Source organism: Stegostoma tigrinum, chromosome 9, assembly GCF_030684315.1.
Source record: "Stegostoma tigrinum isolate sSteTig4 chromosome 9, sSteTig4.hap1, whole genome shotgun sequence".
In the NCBI taxonomy this organism is placed as follows: domain Eukaryota; kingdom Metazoa; phylum Chordata; class Chondrichthyes; order Orectolobiformes; family Stegostomatidae; genus Stegostoma; species Stegostoma tigrinum.
Window position 1 is genome coordinate 62,312,957 of NC_081362.1, and position 22,810 is coordinate 62,335,766.

At 41.2% G+C, this 22,810-nt stretch overlaps 1 protein-coding gene across 4 annotated transcripts in view; it reads right to left on the bottom strand.

Moving 5' to 3' along the window:
- The window catches only part of LOC125454866 (creatine kinase M-type-like), a 28,991-nt gene extending 6,523 nt beyond the window's left edge, over window positions 1-22,468 (bottom strand). Inside the window, exons 1-5 of one of the 4 annotated variants that reach the window (XM_059648583.1) lie at window positions 22,235-22,467; window positions 20,431-20,477; window positions 15,556-15,754; window positions 10,870-11,024; window positions 5,404-5,536 (exon numbers count right to left, since the gene is read on the bottom strand). In XM_059648583.1, coding sequence (XP_059504566.1) covers window positions 5,404-5,536; window positions 10,870-11,024; window positions 15,556-15,754; window positions 20,431-20,477; window positions 22,235-22,250 — 550 coding nt within the window. In that variant the 5' untranslated portion in view covers window positions 22,251-22,467. Of the gene's footprint in view, window positions 1-5,403; window positions 5,537-10,869; window positions 11,025-15,555; window positions 15,755-20,430; window positions 20,478-22,234 lie in introns of all 4 variants that reach the window. The other 3 variants (XM_059648581.1, XM_059648584.1, XM_059648582.1) reach the window with 3 other exon arrangements.
- Between the last annotated feature and the right edge of the window lie 342 nt (window positions 22,469-22,810).

Consider the following 22,810-nt stretch of genomic DNA (forward strand, 5'->3'; position numbering starts at 1 on the left):
GAAGTTATGACATTAAGGAAGGCTGCACTGTAAAATATCACAGCAGACAATAACAGTTGATTTACAGCAGCTGTTGAGATAATTGATGGCGAATAATAGTAGACATCCATTTCACAATTAGGAATAAAAGATAGCAAGTTTATTGATGCACTTGAACAATTGTCATATTCTTCAATGGAAATTGCCATATGCTCAGTTCTCTCATACAGGCATCCATCCATTACTATCTACTGTTTTATATTGATCTATTTGGTCTGCTTTGGCATTCTGTCATAAAAGATGGGCTGTTCAGATAGATATTTTGGACAGTTTGAGCAGAAAGCATATGTGATGTGAGTTTGTAATGGAGTGAGGTAGGAACAGAAAGTAACAAATTTATCTTTTTAGAAACATTGTTTAGAGTGGCATATTTGAGGGCATAGTGGTGAATCTGCATAAAACATTGGTAAGACCACAGGTACAGTAGAGTATCCCATTTTGGGTTATTTTTTATAGGAAGCATATTGGGATAATAGAGATGGTGCAGCACAGAGTAGTCAAAATGTTGCTAGGAAGACTTTCAAAATTGGCAATATTATTTTGAGAACAGGGCAAAATAGGTATTTAAAGTTACGAGTACAGTTTAAATTAATTGTAGGGTTTATAATGGAGAAGAATAAAGATATATATTTAAATGTGAGTGATATAGGACAAAGCAAGGAAATGTATTTTCACACAAAAGCTTATGAGGCTGTGGAAGTTGGAATTACTGACTGAAGCAGTAATCATTTACAAATCTGCTAGATTGAAGAAAAGAATGATAAGTGAATATGCAGACGAAGTGGACAATATGGGATTGAGATGACTGCTTTGAAAAAGAATGAACACCAGTCTAGTCGGGTCAGGCAAATGGACTGATTCTATATTGTAATTTCAACAAGTATATTGATTCTGCTTATGGGCAGAAGGTAAGGAGGGGAAGGCCTGAAATCAATTAAAGAGAAAGGAGCATGGCCAATTAGGTTGAATCCTTCTCTGATTTAGGATGTAAGGTTGTTGATTAAAACTCAGTTTCTGGAGACATTTTCCGAGGACTGATTGAAACCACATTAATCACAAAACATTGAAGCATCCACTACCTGGTTACAAGTGAGCGTTGGAGACAAGTAATCATAGGGGGAGGTCAATTATTGGAACAGAAAGGTATGGCTTCGGATGTGACCTTCAGTTCAAAACAATATGTACAGCTCCTTGAATGGTATCAGGAAATGGAGTCTGATTGGATGGGCAGTCAGTGTGAGCAATGGGGAGAAAGCAGAATAGAAAGAAAGCTAAAAATTAAAACTATTGGGCAAGCAATCTTAAGACCATGACTTATTTCTTCCTCTTAAGTGGATAAGCAGAGGTGAACTAAGAAAAAAAGAATAAACTGATGAATATAAAACACCTTATATCACCATGAGCCAATCAGTTGGTCTATGGTCACAGTTGATATATACACAACTTGGTAATCAAACTGCCTGCAAGAAGTTTCCACATAGGTTTCCACATTGGTGGAGGAAGAACATTGTATGGGATAAAGAGAGAATTTTCTTCTTTTTGTATTAAATTGAATCATAGAATGTTTTACCTCCAATTGGACTGACGTTATTTGGCCATAGGAATCTTTGTAACAAATGAGAAAGTTAACACGATAGCTAAATGTTATGAATAGGATCTTCATTCGTATTTAATAGAGCTTGTAAAGATGTAGATGCATACAAGACAAGAATGGGATTGCAATGAATCATCTCAAATTAATCTTATATCACATGAATTCTAACAAAGTATTTGCATTTAAGTGAATTTTACTCACTCCAAATTCAATAAAAAATACTGACTAGCTAAATCATGTCATGTCAGATGAAGCTGACAAATTGTGGGGATCTGAGTTAGGTTCAATGGTGGGGTAGGTAGTAATTTATAAACAATGAATATTCCAACACAACACAATGCTAGCCCACTTACAGATTTTCTATAAAACAACAGCTGATGAGTTTAGAGAGGGTGTAAATGTAAGACAAGAGGTTTTATCTGAAGATCATTTTGTTCTATTTTCAGAAGTAGCCCTTTATTGCAATGTAAAAATGCTGGCAATTTTCACTTTAAATGAGCAATTATCGAATTCTGTGTACGGTAGTCTGTTAGTTTTAAGCTTGCATGGTTACTTGAGATCATAGACAGACAAATGGATGAAGAAGTGGGAGTGAATGCTTCATCAGCATCTTAAATATTCTTTGAATGGGAAACTGATAAAAATAGCATAAAGCTGTTAGTTATTTTCAGATGCTACTGTTGATGGATCATCAAAAGCTGCATGTACTGTTTGATGACATTTAAAACGGCTGTAGTGTTTTATCAATAGATACCACTAGATGGTGGTAACATTCAATTCACCCAATGATTTAGAAAATGCTAATGAAGGAGAGGAACAACAACAGATTATACAGTAGATGTTAAAATTGTGATCACAGTTAATGGGAACTGCAGATGCTGGAGAATCTGAGATAACAAAGTGTGAAGCTGGATGAACACAGCATGCCAAGCAGCATCTTAGGAGCACAAAAGCTGACGTTTCATCAGCTCTCTCTGATGAATGGTCTAAGCCCGAAACGTCAGCTTTTGTGCTCCTATGCTGCTGCTTGGCCTGCTGTGTTCATCCAGCTTCACACTTTGTTATACTGTAGATGTTGGTGCCTGAGTCAACATTTGATCCATTGAAAATTCCCTCTAAAAACTGTGGTTGACTTATGCACTGAATGAGTAAGTGAGAGTGACTGGTTGCTATTTTGAAATTTGCATGGCATCCAATGCAAAAAGTCAATGTGTTTTCAACTTCCATGCACGAAGAGCGCATATTACTTGCTTGATCCCTTTTAGCCAGTCATAAGATATCAGTAAATAAAACATATCTCTGCTGGGAGGAAAATTGAGGCTGACTGCTAACGTGAGTAATGTCATGGCTGAAAAAGTGGTTTGACATTAATGTCAAATTTTGCAAAAAAACTTTTGTGAGCCAGGTAAATGGGGTCACCCTATACACTGTGATTTATGGCATTTATACAACACACCATAGGAACTTCAAGAAATAAAACTGGACATGACATGAGGAAATATGCATTCGGGTGATCAAAGGACAAGGAAAGTGAGTAGAGATCAGAGGTTTACAGAGGGAATTCCAGAGCCCAGGACAGAGTCACTCATGGTGGAATGTTTAAACTCTGATACTGAAGATGTCAGTGGAGATATCAGCCCTATTATAGGAAGGATATTATTAAGCTGGAGAGGGTTCAAAAGAGATTTACCAAGATGTTGCTGGGAATGGAGAGTTTGAGTTATAAGAAGAGGCTGGATAGCTGGGACTTCTTTCACTGAGCATAGGAGGTTGAGGGGTGACCTTATAGAGGTTTATAAAATTGTGAGATGTATAGATAAGGTGAATGGCAGGTGCCTTTCCCCTAAGGTGGGGGATTTCAAAACTAGAGAGTATATTTTTAAGGTGAGAGGAGAAAGATTTAAAAAAGACATGAGGGGCAATTTTTCTTTTACACAGACAGTGGTTCGTGTGTGAAATGAACTTCTTGAGGAAGTTGTGGATGCAGGTAGAGTTACAATGTTTAAAAGACATTTAGGTAAGTACACAAATAAGAAATGTTTGGAGGGATATAAGCCAAGTGCAGGCAAGTGGGACTAGCTTAGTTTGGGATTATGGTCAGCATGGACTGGTTGGACCGAAGGGTCTGTTTCTATGCTGTATGTCTCTATGACTCTATACCCTTTAGAGGGCTGTGGGGATGATGGAGATATTGGTGTTATGGAGGTGAAAAATCAGAGCAAGATTTAAAAATGAGCAAGAGAATTTTAAATAATAAAATGTGAGGCTGGATGAACACAGCAGGCCAAACAGCATCTCAGGAGCACAAAAGCTGACGTTTCGGGCCTAGACTCTTCATCAGAGAGGGGGATGGGGTGAGGGTTCTGGAACAAATAGGGAGAGAGGGGGAGGCGGACCGAAGATGGAGAGAAAAGAAGATAGGTGGGGAGGTAGGGAGGGGATAGGTCAGTCCAGGGAAGACGGACAGGTCAAGGAGGTGGGATGAGGTTAGTACGTAGATGGGGGTGCGGCTTGGGGTGGGAGGAAGGGATGGGTGAGAGGAAGAACAGGTTGGGGAGGCAGAGACAGGTTGGACTGGTTTTGGGATGCAGTGGGTGGAGGGGACAAGCTGGGCTGGCTTAGGGATGCGGTGGGGGAAGGGATGATTTTGAAACTGGTGAAGTCCACATTGATACCATTAGGCTGCAGGACTGACCTATCCCCTCCCTACCTCCCCACCTATACTCTCTCCACCTATCTTCTTTTCTCTCCATCTTCGGTCCGCCTCCCCTCTCTCCCTATTTATTCCAGAACCCTCACCCCATCCCCCTCTCTGATGAAGGGTCTAGGCCCGAAACGTCAGCTTTTGTGCTCCTGAGATGCTGCTTGGCCTGCTGTGTTCATCCAGCCTCACATTTTATTATGTTGGATTCTCCAGCATCTGCAGTTCCCACTATCTCCAAGAGAATTTTAAAATTCTGCTTTACCAGGAGTCAATGTAAGCCTCTTGGTGATAGGAGAATGGAGCTCTATTGAGTTAAGACACAAGCACTAGAGGTTTGGATGATCTTGAGTTTATGGAAGGTGAAATTTGGCTGACCAACAGGAATGTGTTGGAATAATCCACACTAGAGAGTTTTTTAAAAAGGCTCAATGAGGGTTTCAGCAACAGATGATCTGAGACAAATGTCAGGGAATGTTATGGAGGTGGAGGTGGACGGGGAGTAGTCCCGGGCACAGGACAACAGAGGGAAGTTTCAAAGGAGGATGGTGCGGTCACCCTCATCAAAGACTGCATACAAAGGCAAATGAAAAAGGATTTGTCACAGTAACACGAGAAGCCATTTGTAACATTGATATCATGTAACCTATGTAAACTAGGGAACAGCATCTAAGAGTAAGGGGTAAACCATGCAGGACTGAGATGAGGAAGAACTTCTTCACTGAGTGAGTTGTGAACCTTTGAATTCCCTCCCACAGGAAGCTGTTGGGGCCTGTTTGTTCGATATATTTAAGAGGGAGCTTGACATGGCCTTTGTAGCTAAAGGGATCAATGGATATGGAGAGAAAGCGGGAATGTGATGCTGAAGTTGCATGGTCAGCTATGATCATATTGAATGGTGGTGTAGGCTCAAAGTGCTGGGTGTCCCCACTCCCGTACCTATTTTCTATGTTTCTATAATGGCAGGAACGAAAACCTGATTGGAGGGATTCAAACATGGATAATGCTGGAGCTTGATGTTAACTTGTCTGTTATTTCCAGTTTCTTCAGTGTTGAATAAACAAATCACCTCCTATTGCAAGTTTTTCCAGTGCACGTCTCTCTCCACGACTGCAGTGAGGTGGGAAACAAAAATCATCCACATTACGTCCTGTGCTCACTTGACAGGTCAACACATAGAGTTCATCTAAATTAGTTCCACCCTGCAGGGAGAAGGGTAACAAATAATTACAGGCCTTTTATTAACTAGCCATTCAATTGTTATTAATTAATGGATACTAGCAGCATAAATATAAGGATTTTAATCTGTAGACTCAATTCAAGGTTTGCGGAACTCCTGTCAGTGTGCATTACCAGTCCTATTGCATGGTTAGTTAATGTAATGTAGACTGTATGATTTTATTATAATTTATTATATGTTTGGGTTTTTGATTAGTAACATGTTGGCCTTCTGTGTGTCCAAAGGTCATAACTAACAACTTTTTCTGTAGCTGTTGTGTTTTATTTCAAAAGAATTTTTGAGGCCTATATAATTTACAAGCTTTAATTTTTTTAATACACATTGGTGGGATTTTACAACTGAACAAGATACACCAGCTCCAGTTCAGAATATCATGAAAGGCTTTTTAAACTTAGAGAGGGATGCTTTTCTAGTTTCACTTTGACTTCCTGTGAAGTCTGTCGATGAAGCTGCTTTTATAGACCAGTGCTTGTGAGAATTGAAAGATATAGTTAAACTAGATTGCAAATGGGAAAAGATATGGAGCATGGATCAGTACCTGGTGCTATGATGTTGTGGCCATAACAGAGACATGGGTTTCTCATGGGCAGGAATGGTTGCTGGATCTTCCAGGGTTTAGAACATTTAAAAAGAATAGGGAGGGGGGAAAAAGAGGAGGGGGTGTAGCACTACTAATCAGAGAGGGTATCACAGCTACAGAAGCTTCCATTGTCGAGGAAGATCTGCCTACCGAGTCAGTATGGGTGGAAATTAGGAACAGCAAGGGAGTAGTCACCTCGTTAGGGGTTTACTACAGGCCCCCCAATAGCAGCAGGGAGATTGAAGAAAGCATAGGTCGACAGATTTTGGAAAAGTGTGCACGCAGTAGGGTTGTTGTAATGGGTGACTTTAACTTGCCTAATATTGATTGGAACTTCCTTCGAGCAGAAGATTTGAATGGAGCTGTTTTTGTAAGATGTGTTCAGGAGGGTTTCCTAACGCAGTATGTTGACAGGCCGACGAGGGGAGAGGCCATTCTAGACTTGGTGCTCGGAAACGAGCCGGGGCAGGTATCAGATCTTGTGGTGGGAGAGCATTTTGGTAATAGTGACCATAACTGCCTCACATTCTACATAGCTATGGAGAAGGAGAGGATTAGGCAAAATGGGAGGATATTTAATTGGGGAAGAGGAAACTATGACGCGATTAGACATGAGTTAGGAAGCATGGACTGGGAGCAATTGTTCCATGGTAAGGGAACTATAGACATGTGGAGACTGTTTAAGGAACAGTTGTTGGGAGTGATGAGTAAATATGTCCCTCTGAGACAGGCAAGAAGGGGTAAGATAAAGGAACCTTGGATGACGAGAGCGGTGGAGCTTCTTGTGAAAAGGAAGAAGGTAGCTTACATAAGGTGGAGGAAGCTAGGGTCGAGTTCAGCTAGAGAGGATTACACGCAGGCAAGGAAGGAGCTCAAAAATGGTCTGAGGAGAGCCAGGAGGGGGCACGAGAAAGGCTTGGCAGAAGGAATCCGGGAAAACACAAAGGCATTTTACACTTACGTGAGGAATAAGAGAATGATCAAAGAAAGAGTAGGGCCGATCAGGGATAGTATAGGGAACTTGTGTGTAGAGCCTGAGGAGGTAGGGGAAGCCCTAAATGAGTTTTTTGCTTCTGTCTTTACGAAAGAAACGAACTTTGTAGTGAATGAAACCTTTGAAGAGCAGGTGTGCATGCTGGAATGGATAGAGATAGAGGAAGCTGATGTGCTGAAAATTTTGTCAAACATTAAGATTGACAAGTCGCCAAGCCCGGACCAGATTTGTCCTCGGCTGCTTTGGGAAGCGAGAGATGCAATTGCTTCGCCACTTGCGAAGATCTTTGCATCCTCGCTCTCCACTGGAGTCGTACCTGAGGACTAGAGAGAGGCAAATGTAATTCCTCTCTTCAAGAAAGGAAATAGGGAAATCCCCGGCAATTACAGACCAGTAAGTCTCACGTCTGTCGTCTCCAAGGTGTTAGAAAGGATTCTGAGGGATAAGATTTATGACCATCTGGAAGAGCATGGCTTGATCAAATACAGTCAACACGGCTTTGTGAGGGGTAGGTCATGCCTTACAAACCTTATCGAGTTTTTTGAGGATGTGACTAGAAAAGTTGATGAGGGTCGAGCTGTGGATGTGGTGTATATGGACTTCAGTAAGGCATTTGATAAGGTTCCCCATGGTAGGCTCATTCAGAAGGTCAGGAGGAATGGGATACAGGGGAACTTAGCTGCTTGGATACAGAATTGGCTGGCCAACAGAAGACAGCGAGTGGTAGTAGAAGGAAAATATTCTGCCTGGAAGTCAGTGGTGAGTGGGGTTCCACAGGGCTCTGTCCTTGGGCCTCTACTGTTTGTAATTTTTATTAATGACTTGGATGAGGGGATTGAAGGATGGGTCAGCAAGTTTGCAGACGACACAAAGGTCGGAGGTGTCGTTGACAGTGTAGAGGGCTGTTGTAGGCTGCAGCGGGACATTGACAGGATGCAGAGATGGGCTGAGAGGTGGCAGATGGAGTTCAACCTGGATAAATGCGAGGTGATGCATTTTGGAAGGTCGAATTTGAAAGCTGAGTACAGGATTAAGGATAGGATTCTTGGCAGCGTGGAGGAACAGAGGGATCTTGGTGTGCAGATACATAGATCCCTTAAAATGGCCACCCAAGTGGACAGGGTTGTTAAGAAAGCATATGGTGTTTTGGCTTTCATTAACAGGGGGATTGAGTTTAAGAGTCGTGAGATCTTGTTGCAGCTCTATAAAACTTTGGTTAGACCGCACTTGGAATACTGCGTTCAGTTCTGGGCGCCCTATTATAGGAAAGATGTGGATGCTTTGGAGAGGGTTCAGAGGAGGTTTACCAGGATGCTGCCTGGACTGGAGGGCTTATCTTATGAAGAGAGGTTGACTGAGCTCGGTCTCTTTTCAGTGGAGAAAAGGAGGAGGAGAGGGGACCTAATTGAGGTATACAAGATAATGAGAGGCATAGATAGAGTTGATAGCCAGAGACTATTTCCCAGGGCAGAAATGGCTAGCACGAGGAGTCATAGTTTTAAGCCGGTTGGTGGAAAGTATAGAGGGGATGTCAGAGGCAGGTTCTTTACGCAGAGAGTTGTGAGAGCATGGAATGCGTTGCCAGCAGCAGTTGTGGAAGCAAGGTCATTGGGGTCATTTAAGAGACTGCTGGACATGTATATGGTCACAGAAATTTGAGGGTGCATACATGAGGATCAATGGTCGGCACAACATTGTGGGCTGAAGGGCCTGTTCTGTGCTGTACTGTTCTATGTTCTATGTTCTATAGTGATACTCCCAGACCTAAAGAATTGGGATAAAATGCTGAAGAGGTTACTCAAAGCTGGTATAAGCTATGTTTTGGGGTTCTATACATGGAGTGTTTTTGGGTACTCTACCAGGAGTGTGTTTTGGATGCTTTACAAAAGCAGTTGTTTGTCTTTTCAATTTATGAATGTATGTTTTGGGAATCGTTAGATTGTACTTTTGCTGTCTATTTAAAAATATTCAAATAGAGACAGTTTGTTTATTCTATTTTATGTTTATGTCTTTTAATAAACTTCTGTTTTTTTTAAAATCTGCAGCATCGTGTGCTAATGTTTCAGCAAGAGATCACTTCATTAAAATCAAAAGAAAACAAAACATCATCTATTATGCCAGGTTTCAGTCTGGAATCTGACTTGTCTAGTAATAACATCAGCTGTGATTATAACAGTACAAATTTTACTTTGACTAGATACTATTTGGGCTTGCTTTAATGCAAGGCAGATGATAGCCATTTAGAGAAGCAATTGGATACCTCCAGAAGGAATTTGGGCACTCCTTTACCTATGATTGCAACATGAGAAGCAACGTTAGAAACTGGACTTTCTGTGAAATAAAAAATTGATTTTCTAACCTTTTAAATGGGAGCAGAAGCTTTTGACATTATGAAATAGAGAACAGCTTATAGTGTTGGAAGTAAATCAGCTCTGGTGGGTCTGACTGACCCTAGACATATATGCCACAATACCGTGAGTAAAATGGAACTTCTGTACTGCCATTTGAAATCAATATTAAAAGACTAAAAATAATATTACCTGTGCTTCTAAGCCAAATGGTAAAATATTCTCTAAATAGAATAGACAGGTGCTAAAGTTTGAAAACAGACTAATGTAGAGAAAGGATTAGGTAAGAAATAACGTATTATTAACTTGAAAAAGGAGAATTAGAATGGTTAACGAATAGTTTTTGAAAATGTCACTAGAAACTTAAATTGAATTTTTTTTACTGGAACAAAGATGAAGTCTGAAGTCTGCTACCGTAAATCTAAACATGTAATGTGTCTCAGGCCACTTCACAACTGGGACTCAGAAATAGGAGGTGAACAAAGGGTGTTGACAGAGCCGCTGGTACTTTTAAGGAAGTTTTTGAAGATAATAAGAGACAATGAATGGTTTAGGAAAGAAATTTTGAACTGTTGGAGCATGATGGGTTTTCCATCAATAGTGGAATGGGTGGAAGAGGGAAACATACAGTTGATCAGAGCTGCAAGAACAGAGGTGGGAGGATAAAGTGTGCCTAGAGGAAGAATGCAAAGTTATACAGAGATTTGAAAATGAAAACTTTCCACCAATGTACAGTGGGGTGGTGAAGCAGCCTGTCTTTTCCTGGTTTATTTCATGATTTTGTAAGGCTTGACATCAGAATTTTTATTTCAACACAGCCTCAAAATATGTGAGTAGACTTCTGGTAAAGTCAAAACTGTGTGGAGCTGAAGGTACGCAGCAGACCAGGCAGCATGGGAGGAGCAGGAGTGTCAACATTTCAGACCTACACTCTTCATCAGGACTTATCTTTTTCATTAAAAAAAACTGTGTGATTTTTAATGGATTAAAACCCGTAGGGAAAACAAAAGCGTAAGATGTTCAAGTACATCAGGGAGACAATGGTCTTACTACCACTCAAGACTGGCAATGTCTGTTGGGAGTGGAAGGCATATCGTGGTACAGTGGGGTTGGCTGTGCCAGGGACCACATGATCTGTTGACAATATTGGTGAAAGTTGAAGCATATAGACATGTGTTGATAGGAATTGGTGAGCTTTGCTTTATTGCTTTTGTGAGTGGCTGCACCCATGACTGAAAGGTAAACTGGAAACATTAAGAAGGAACTTTGTGTAACTGTCTCTGGAACAGGCTAAAATGGTCTTATCTTGTTCTACATATTATTCCTTCCAAGTGTAACATGTCGAAATTACAAAATGAACTTTATAAAGCTACCTTTAGGTTTTCTGGATTCAAGTTGCTCCTGTGCATTCTGTTTGGCTGATAATCATGATGATACAGTTCAATAAGAGGATCAAAGAACTCCATGAATACAGTGTATGATTCTGCGTCTCCAGCCACACAACCCACAATTCTAATGGAAGAATGTTCTATATGGGCAAGCAAACAAATAAAGTGGTGCCAATTAAATCTGTGGTTCCATAACAATGCTGTAAATGAGTAACATTGGTCTAAATTTTCTGATTTTCAATTTAAAAGCTCTATCAAGCGAGATTTGTAGTGCCTGGTTCATTAGCTTCGTTGCTCAGAGCAAATCTTTTCATGCAATCTTCTGCTCTTCATCTTATTAGCTGGTCACTGGGCTAACTAACAGCCTTCCTGTCAAATCACATGGCAAAAGAGGCTTAAGTGTTCCCCTGCCAGCACCTTCCAGAGTACACACTAAGGCACCATATTTAAAGCCCTTTTGATTCTTCGCATTCTGCAACTCAGGAACTGAGCCACATCCTGTGGCCCTGCACCATTATCTCTGAGGAAGTGGCCCACAAAAGTGTGTTAGCTTCCCACTTTGGGAAAGGGAGCTGGAAGTGCTGGTGGGCTGGTTGGTGGAGAGGAGGACCATCCTTTACACTGTAGAACACCAAAGGAAGCCACACCACCAGAGACCGTCAGCCTGGACACAGGAAATGGCCCAGGTCAGCACAGTGTCCCAAGTTAAATGGCAAGCATAGCAGTGCGGGAAGAAAACAGATGATCTTCTGTACTCTGGAATATTAAGTGCCACCCTCCTCTCTCTGCTACCTCACACTCACACAGCCTTCAGTCACCAACTCAGAAACTGCACATACATCTCACAAAGGGCTCCTTTTTTCTCACTGCAGGACAGATTGGCTTAGAACTGGGCCAAGTCTGGCCTGGGGGTACTGGTGGATATCAGTTTCCTCAATCCTTTCAATTCAGTCGGAGAGCACGAGACTGCCATGGACAATTCCTTGGACAAGCAGCCGTGAGATTCATGGTGCTGAGCTAGCACCATCACACTAACCCATTCTGAATCTGGACAAACTTTTATCCTTCCTGCACGACTAATTCTCTCCCTTATGCAGGCACCAGTGGCACCCAGTAAACTTCCACCCCGACAAATCCAGCACAGGCAGCCCTCAGCCCCTCTTCCATCTCTGAGGAGGAAACCACTGAACCATCACAGGATGCACTGGCAAGGCTTTCACTCGTATCTGCAGGACTCAGAAACATTTGGCTTGGTGGGCTCTCACATAGATTTGACTCAGCAGCATGTCACTGATGTGTCTCTGCAGCTGGTCAAGGAAGGAAATCCCAGGTTTCTGCCACTTGCAGGACTCCTGGAGACCAGGCACCTGCTCAGCTCCACACAGAAGAGGATCCCATGATGTCAGCTATTAATCGCTGTCAAATGCTCAAACAGGCATAGGAACAACAAGTGGGTTTGTCTGACACAGTTAGTGAACTGGATTAAAGAATGGAAGAGTCCATAACATTATCAGTGCCATGGTAGCTCTGGCTCGCATGAGCCAAACTGTCTCCGTGGAGACTTTGGCCATTACCTGGAATGATAGTTCCAGTACACAGTTTCTATCAGATGTGTGCACAGTCTGCAGAGCCATAAGTGCTGTAAGGTAAGGTAGGATGAGGGACCGCAACCTCATTCCAGGTGCCCCTTTCTCTCAGGGGGAAAAGGTGCACTAGCAGGCTACCCAGAAGCTTCTTGTCAGGACTTGCAGAGGAGCCCAGAGCCCCATTACACACCCTAATCCCCTTACCACCACCAACTCCATTGACTGTGATGCCAAAGCTTGCAAAGGTTCAAGCTGAGAAGAATGAACCTGCATCTAGACAGGGCTCCCTCAGCAGAATTGGGCCCAAGCACTCGCCAGGGATGATCTGCCAATATGGTCAACGATTGAGTAGGATCCCTCCCACCCTGCCTGTGAAATCCAGGACTGAACTTAGACACAGTGGGATGGAGAGGATAAAATAATATTCTGAGGGCACATTGGTGACACATAATTGTATATAATCTTGCACTTTTGTAAAAATATCCTCATATCCTTACTTGCATTCTTAAACTTTAGTATCATTTTCTCTGTCAGGCTGAATGAAGTCATGCGCATGTGAGAGATGAGCAGTATTATAGATATTCTAAGGCTTCATGAAGTTGTAATGACGAAGTATTGCTCATTCTCTCACAAGCAACTAACTCTTTCACCACAAGTAGCCTCAAGCCTTCACTGATCAAGGCTACACAGCTGCCATGTTGATGACTGAAACTGAGGTCTTGCACTTTAATGTGGACAGGTAAAGGTGAAGTTGCCTTAGCTGTATCAGACTATAGGACTGTTCTCTCAATACAGAGAGACAACTGGTGGTGGTTTAACCTAGGACACACTACACCTCAGGAGTGGGGAGAAGTTGGGAAGAAGAATCCTTCATGGTAACCTCAGACCCCAGTGTAGGAAAATTTAACTCTGCTGTTATCTGCATTGCAAACCAGCTGTCCAGCTAACTGAGCTCACCAAACGCCATAGCACTGAGCTGAAACCCAATGTATAGAGATTGTGCTGGGGCCATACATGTCTCACACTTAAACCCACCTTGTCAGTGACAGTGTGAATTAATGATAATTCCACACAGCTCTGGAGTGAAAGGTTCTTTTTGTCTATCAGCTTTTCAAGGGAGCACATTGCCTGCTAATGCTGGGACATTTACAAGGGAAGTTCACATGTCCACTCTCCATCATTGCTCAGTGGTGTATTGAGAAAACCTGTACAAATTTGCAGAGGGCAATGTTTTAATGCTGTCAACAAGATACTGAAGCATTTCAGGTAATGTTTCAATCTACAGGCACTCTGAAATATTGAAGGATTGCTGATGATTTAACATGCAAAAAGGATGTGCCTCACAACCTGCTGGCTATCATGACAGGCTTCACTACACAACATTCAGAAATAACAATCCAACGGCAGGGTGAACAGCTATCTAATCATTTGGGCTATGTGATATCAGTTCATCCACTCACTGCTGCTTTTTCCCTAACAGTCATTAGGACATGTAACTTATATAATTTAACTGTATAATCATATGTATAAGGAGACATTTATTCAGGAGCAGAAAAAGTCAAGGACTGCAAAAATAACAAAATCTACAAGTCCACAAAGCAGGGGCTGCTTATCTTATTACCTGAATCTTATCTGAAGAATATTATCTGAATCTTAAGCAATTCAGACCTAAACATCATCATAAGTCACTTGTGACTTTAATTCATAGACTGGAATTACAGGGTACATTGCACTTGAAATTATTATACACTAGAGCTTAGACGTTCACAGCTCTAAATACAACAATTTGAAACTATCAATCGTTCTCAGATGAACAGAACATCCACTATGCTGACAACATTAGCACTTGAAACTCAGCCAAACATTGATAATGTCCACTGATGTACAAACAACAGGTTGCTCTCCAGGAAGGACAAGAACAGATAACCTAACAGATAATTTCAAATCAGATCACTTGTCAATCAATCTTGGGGAGTAGATGGATAGATTCTTTTCAGGTGTGGAAAACAGATATTTTAGTTTAAATCCACTGTAGTAATTTTAATCACAGTGCAAAAATGACAGCAAAAGGTAACAGGAGATTTTAATTCATTTTTCATTGTATTATTGTGCTTTATCCATTGAAAAAGCACACAAACAAATACACAAGGCTGGCCAATGAAAGGGTCAACTTAACTTTAAAGGATTGACACCGATGATGAATCACTGCATTAAATCCACATTTGCATTATATGACAGCACCTATCAGTGACATTTAAAGCTGTGAAAGCACTTTACACTCATCTTTCAGGACAGAGGGCAAATATAAACTTAGGAAACAAGGTGGGGGGGAGGTCAACCCAAAATGCGGAAATCAACACAAACTAGGGAAGGGAAGGAGATTGTAGGTGGCCTGTGGCATTGTTCTATAATTCATTTTATGATGAAAGCTGAGCACCCTTAATGCTTCCTGCGGATGGGCTTTAGCTCCCTGAAATTGTGCATTTGTGCTGAGGAATGGGAGTCAGTGAATTCAACTTAATTCCTGTTTTATTTATCATTTCTATAATTTGCTATTCATTGTTTCAAGTTGTAAAATTTATGAAAATATTGCTTAGAATTCACTTTTCTCAATTAATTTGATTGAATCAATAATTTTATGTTTGTGTTTCTCAAGGCCAATAAAAGTAAAAACATCACAAAACACATTTTTATTTAAACATTACACATCTTTAAATTTTTCTGTTCTTTTATTTTCTTTCTTTACAACTTTTATCATTCATCCTCCTGTAAAACAGAGGTCAGATCAGGGTTTGATGATGACAGTGAAACACTCACCCAGTGAAAATGGAACAGTTGTAATCAGTGGTTAAAGTATCATGGGATCAAATGTCACCTTAGCAAATCCCCAGGACTATGTCAAACTAGACTTGCAGAATTGGAATACCCCGAGATATTGAAGGATGGATGGTTCATATTTCATACAGCATATGGTATCGTAATTGTATCATTTACAAATGTTTCAATTTACATTGCTGTAAAATGTGACATTATTAGCTTTTAACTGAAAACTAAAGGAGTTTTTTTTAATTAAAATGAGACTTACCAGATTTATCAACACCAGGTTGGATGATATCATCCAGTGTGAAGCCACTTTGGGTTGCTCTGGCCCTCAGTCTCTTGTACATTTGAATTGTAAGAACTTTTGCCATACAAGTCTGATTTTTGGCCAAGTTTGGAAATTCTTCTTCAGCCGACAATTTTTTAAGATTAAGTGAAATTGAGGGTTCAGTTGGCATTAATTGCTAAAATTATAAACAATCAAATCAGCATTAATCTGGTGGATTAAATAACACTTTTTAAAAATATGAAATAAGAAACATGAAGAGGAAATTAAGTCTGTGTGCCATTATACATAACTGGACTGCTCATATGTACATCATTGCAATGTAAAATCATTAGATCCAAACAACTTAGATCACCTACACTGTGAGGTAACAATCAAAAATAAATAGATGAGGAATATAGTATGACACAGTGAATGTCAGACAGCACATATTTAACAGCATGTGGTTATAACAAAAGTGGATGATTGTTTGTGAAGAACTTTTAACCTGTATTTTGTTTTGCTAACGGCAGGACAATGTATTTAAAACCCATCAATGACAAGAAAGCTTTCTCGCACGTATTTCGTTTGCAAAGACCATAAAACATAGGAGCAGAAGGTGACATTGAATCTGCTTCACCATTCAAAGAGATTGTGGCCAGTCTGATAAATCTCAGCTCCACTTTCCTGCCTTTCCCCATAACTCATCCTTCCCTAACTGATTAAAAATCTATCCGAGCCTTGAATATATTTAATGGTCCAGTCTCAACAGTCCACTGGTAAAGAATTTCACAAATTAACTACCTTTTGCAAGAAACGTTCCTCCTCATTTTTGCCTTAAATGTGTAATCCCTTATCCTGAGATTATGCCATCTCTTCGAAGACTCACACGAGAAAACAACCTTTCCACATCCATCCTGTCAAATTTCCTGAGAATCTTGTATGTTTCAATAGGGTTGCTTCTACATTCCAACAAATACATGCCCAATCTATTCACCCTCTTTCTCATAAGACAGTGCCTCCATACCCAGGATCAGCTTCGAGTACTTTCCCAGGACTACTTCCAATGCCCAATGCCAGTACATCTTTTGTTAGACAAGGGGCCCAAAACTGTTCACTGAGTCCAGCTTGTTCTGAGTCGTCCTTTGTATGGTTTTAGCAATACCTCCCTAGTTTAATATTTGCATTCCTTTTGAAATAAAGATTAATATTCCACTTGTCTTCCCTATTGATCACTAAACTTCGCTGATAGTTTTTTGTGACTTATGCATGAGGACTCACAAATCCCTCAGTTTTGTAGCTTTTTGCAGCTTTTCTCCATTTAAACAATATTGGGATCCTCTATTCCTCCTGTCAAAGTGCACAACCTCATATTTTACCACATTATATTTTCATCCACTCACTTAAGCCATCTGTATTGTTCTGTATTGACACTTTCTGTCATCTTCACTACTTGCCTCCCATCACTTACCTGTCTTTGTGTCATCCACAAACTTGGCAACACTGTATTCACTTTCCTCTTCAAAGTCATTAATATATTTTGCAAATGATTGTAGTGGCTGTGCTTGTGGTACTCCACCAGTTTCAGGTTGCTTCTGAAAATGACCCCCATTCCAACTCACTGTCTTCTACTCGTTAACCAATCCTCTATCCGTGTCAATATCAGACCTCTAGCCCCACATGTTCTTTTAAGTAGTCTAATGGGACCGAGCACATTGGCTGCAGTAAGTTTCGCAAAGCTGTAGTTGCTAAAGAAGCCAATTCAGGGTGTCTAACTGGTTAACTGTTTGAACTGCAGCATACTTTGGCATAATCAAAAGTTAGTTCACAGTTCTGATTTTGTCAACAGTCGTACAGCTATGTGTGGATGGCTGCCAAGCTACCTTAGTTATCAGTCTCAAATGTCAGCTGATTTTTGTTTCTATATGTTTCAATGGAATTGATGTTATATTTTTGTGATGAACCAGTTTTACACAAGTGTACCAGTTTCAGCTGTTAATCAGCAGTGGATGAGTTCCTGGTTTCATTTCTACAACAAAGAACAGAATGAAGCTATAGTGAGTAAACTCTTGTCCTAAAGGCTATGTTTAGAAAAAAAGTAATTGGAAGAATAGCCGCATCTATCATTCACTGCTTTATACCATGTACCTCTCATTTAATTATTTCATGTGAATATTTTTGTTTGGTTTAGTTTCTGAGAGCACAAACCTCCCCACCCTGGAGGTAGCTGGAAATGGCAAGCAGGGTAATTGGGTGATTTGGAACTTGGCCACTCATTTACCACCTCAGTAATCAAGTGAGGATCATTGGGGATCTTCTCAATTCTCTATCAATTAAGGCCTTTATGTAACAGCTAACATTTTAACAGCTCCCAGCCCAATTCACCAAGCTCCCCAGCAGATGAAAGAAAGTGGCTTCTATCCCAACTCGGAAACCAGGGATATCCATCTTCGGGCTTAGGGCAATGCCTCCATTGGCCCCAATTGACAATATCTAGGACACAAAAGCTATCTGCCTCCGATGGCCAGCGGCTTCTTTTGATATGGGACTTCAAAATCAAGACCAGCAATTCACTGCAAAGCATTTATCAACCTGATTGCAGCTTGATGCAGCAAGCTTTCTTGTTGGTGGGAATGCAAAATCAGTGGTCACAGCAACTGCAATTAGGCTGCAAGTGGAAAATCTTTAGCCCGCACAATAGACGATCATGAGAAAATGACTATTCGTATCAATAATTCCCCAACTCCACATCCATTCCCATTAGGGAGTTCTACCCAGCTTGATTTTTTGCTGGGAAGATGGGCCCGAAGTGGCATCGGCAACAGGAAGGTGACAAAGTCGGCAGGCTGGAACACACACTTCCATTCACTGGGGCATTGGTGTAGTTGTAATGAATAATGTCGGACCCTCAAATCCAAAAGCCCCATCACCTCCTCCCAAATACTCAGTTCACATTCCCACTCCAAGTCCTACATACTTCTCAAACACCACAGCCTTCAGTCCCCTTCCCATGGCATCTCTCCTTGCCATTGCAATTGCAGGAGTTTTAATACTTGCCCTTTTAGCTCCTCTCTCCTCATTGTTCGGGGTAAATTCTTCCAGGTAAAGTAGCGTATTTCTTTCTATTTATTACATTGTATTCATTGCTGTCAATTCAATGTCCTCTACATTTTGGGGAAACAAATTCAGACTGAATTATCGCTTTGAGAAACCCTGTCACTCAATCCCAAAGCATAACCCTGAGCATCCAGTTGCTTTCTATTTGAATTTCACTGTCTTGCTCTCATGCTGTCTTTACAATTTCGGCATACTGCAGTAGTTCACTGAAGCTCTCATTAACCTGCTGAACTCAACACTAAATTCAACAATTTCAGACCGTGGACTTTTGCCCCATTTTTTTTTTTTTTTCTATGTGTGGCCTTATTCTAGTTTTCATGTTTTGCCGTTCATTATGTTGTCTTTTACACTCGGTCTGGATAAATGCATTTTTTTAACAAGAGCCATTACCACTCCTTTTGCATTTTGTCCCAAGACAATATTTTTGTCATTTAATTGGTCCCATTCTATCCCAGACCACCCCATTTCTTGTCCCATCCTTCCTCCTTTCAATCACATAAAACTCATCACACTCCTACCTCCCTCAGTACCATAGAAGAGATGTGACTCTAAATATTTGACTGTTTCTCTTGTCACAGATAATGCCAGGTCCAACACTGTGATTTTTTATTTTCAGATTTCCAGCATCCACTGCTTATTTTTCTAAATACAAGAAGATTTCCAAAGTGCAAATCCAATGTTATGAAGATGACAATACATGTGTCAATATGAGGAGTTTGACAAGGATGTTGTCTATAACAAATTATATGGAACTGTAATTAATATGCAGTGGCTCAGTGGTTAGCACTGCAGCCTTACAGCACCAAGGACCCAGGTTCAATTCCAGCCTCAGGCAACTATCTGTGTGGAGTTTGCACATTCTCCCTGTGTCTGTGTGGGTTTCCTCCAGGTGCTCCAGTTTCTTCCCACAGTCCAAAGGTGTGCAGGGTAGGTGGACTGGCCATGCTAAATTCCCAATAGTGTTCAGGGAGGTGTAGATCAGGTGGTTTATAGGGGCATAGGTCGAGGTGGGATGCTCTGAGGTTCAGTGTGGACTTGTTGGACTGAAGGGATTCTGTATCTGTATCTAAGTATTTTCCACTGGCTTTGAATTGTATTCACTTTAAATTCAGAATCTTTATGGCATCAGGAAATTACTGGCCCATTATATTATGGGTCACTTTCTTGTTATGGATGGGACTCTCCGCTGAAGTCTCAAAGCTACCTTATTGCAAGCAGCATCAGCTGATAGAGCACAGACTGTGCTCACACTATAAAGATTTGAAACTCACGGTGAATTATTTAGTATTATAGGGAAATGTTAATGTCACTGGACTAGTAACCGAGAGTCCAGCCTGAGGGGGCATAGGTTCAAATCTCACCACAGCAGCTTGAATTTAAATTCAATGCATTAAAAAAAACCTGGAATTGAGGCTAGTGGCAGTAATGGTGAGCATGACTTTTTTTTTGGCTGTTAGAATAATCAATTTGGGTCACTGATTTCATTTAATGAAGGAAATCTGCCATCCTTACTTGGTCCTATCTAAATGTGACTCCAGATCCACACAATGTGGTTTACTTCTGAAATGCTTGAGCAAGCCACTCAGAGATGGGCAACAAATACTCACCAACAATCCTAACAAGGAAAATAAATAAAGAAAGAGATGATTATTGTTTATTGCTAGTGGCCAAATACACATATATTTCTGATGCACACTCCTTCCATGTCTGCAATGCGATAACAGAATGTTAATGTTTTTTTTATTCCAGAATACAAACCTCCAAAATGTGCTTGTATTTGAGACTGAGTGGCATTTCCAGTGGGGCTGTGAGAAACAACAAATAGATAAGATGTGACATGTGCAGAAATGTCCTCAGAACACAAAGTCAACTAAATAATGAGCTCTTTATCAAAGCAAAACCATAACGAAAACATAGTAAGAACGAATTTTGGTAAGATGAGCAACGGCAAGACTTCCACGGTAAATGGCAGGGCACTGGGTGATGCTGAAGAATGGAGAGACCTAAGGGTTCAGGTGCACAGTTCATTGAAAGTTGCATCACAGGTAGACAAAGTGGTAAAGAAGATATTTGGAATGCTTAACCTCATTGTTCAGACCATTGAGTTTCGGAGTTGGGAGGTCATGTTGTGATTATACAGGATGTTAGTGAGGCCAATTTTGGATTACTGAGTACAGTTCTAGTCAACCCACTCTAGGAAGGATATTATTAAATTGGAGAGGGTACCGAAAAGATTCACAAGAATGTTACTGGGATCGGAAGGTTTGAGTTACAAAGAAAGACTGGATCAGCATTTTTTTCACTGAAATGTGTAAAGTTGAGGGGTGACCTTATTGTGGTTTATAAAATCATGAGGGACACAGATAAGGTGAAGAGTAAAGATCTTTTCCCTAGGGTTGGGAGTCAAAATTTTAAGGTAAGAGGAGAAAGGGTTAAAAGGGACGTGAGGGGCAACTTTTTCACATAGGGGCTGGTTCGAATGTGGAATGAACTGCCAGAGAAAGTAATAGCTGCAGGTACAGTTACAACACTTATGAGACTTTTGGATGGGTAGATGTATAGGAAAGGTTTGGAAGGATATGGGCCAAATGCAGGCAAATAGGACCAACTTACTTGGGGAAATTTGATCGGCATGGATGAGCTGGACTGAAGGGTCTACTTAGGGCTGTATGACTCTATAATTCTATGACTAGGTCATAATAAAAATGAGAAATGTCTATGTCTATTGTAGCTGAGTTGATTGATCAATATCCACCATTAAGCAACTCCATTATGCTTGTTTTGTGTTACTAGCAGAACGTGAATTAAATAGTCCTGGTCTTTTTTCAACCCATTGTCCCTATAAATAAGCAGTTACTGGTAAACATCACAAAACCAATACAGTGTTCAGGAGGCTATTCAGCCCACTGTAGTTCCCTGAATATTTTGGCCTAGTGCCAAGTTCCTGCCATTTCCCCACATCATAATTTCTTTTTAAACAAATTTCAGTGTTCTCTTGAACATCTCAATTGAATTTACCTTCTCCATTCTTCCATAGAAACATTGAAAATAGGGGGCCCTCAGCCCTTCAAGCCTGCTCCACCTTCAATATGATCACGGCTCCAAGACAATACCCTGCTCCCATTTCTCCCCATTTCCTTTGATCCCTTTAGCCCTGAGAACAAAGTCTAACACGTTTTGATAACACTCAATGTTTTGGTCTCAACGGCTTTCTATGACAGAGAATTCCACAGGATCACATTTCTCCCCATCTCAGCTCCTAAATGACCTCCTGAGATTGTGACCCCTGGTTATAGATTCCCCAGTCATTGGGAACACCCATTCTGATTTGATCCTGTCTGTTCACCCTCTCCAGGGACAGTGCATTCCAAACAAAGACCACTGGCTGTGTGGCTTTTTTCCCCTCTCTCACCTCTAGTTGCTTCTTTCCCAAACCGTGTTCAAAACCAATACCATCTAAGTTCTCTAGCCTTTCCCAGGTAGGAAAAGGTTTCGCCCTGTCTGCTCTGTCAAACTATTTCTGCAGAAGCGCGACTCGCGATGAAATGAAGCATAAACTTACGTTTGAGTTTCCACATGGCTGCAGCGTTGGGGAACACTCGCTGGGGTTTTGTGTTATGGAGCACTTTACTGGTGGTCGAGGCCGCTCACTGTGTTTAAAACTGCAGTTGGGGAAAGTCAGTCAGTTCGAACTGATTCCACTTCAAATGTGACCTTGATGGTTCGGCAGCTGGGAATTCACCGCTTCCAACTGGGTTGTGGGGGAGGGTTGGGAGGCTCTTTAAACTGCAGGGCTGCTCGCAGACTGGGAGCTCCGGCAGCAGTTCGGTGGGCGGGGGTCTGACCCTGTCGCTTCAGCCTGAGCCCACCGGGGGTCGCGATGGGGGGGACAAGGTGTACAGTGTGTGAGCAGCAACTGGGTTCAATGTCTGACAACAGCAGGGATAGACATATTCTCTTCCTGCACCCCGTCCCCAGGATAACACAGGTACAATACTGTGCTCCTGAGATGCTGCTGGGCCTGCTGTGTTCATCCAGCTTCACACTTTATTATCTTGGATTCTCCAGCATCTGCAGTTCCCGTTATCATGATACAAGACTGATAGCATTGGCTGAAGGGAAACGGCAATCCGCACCC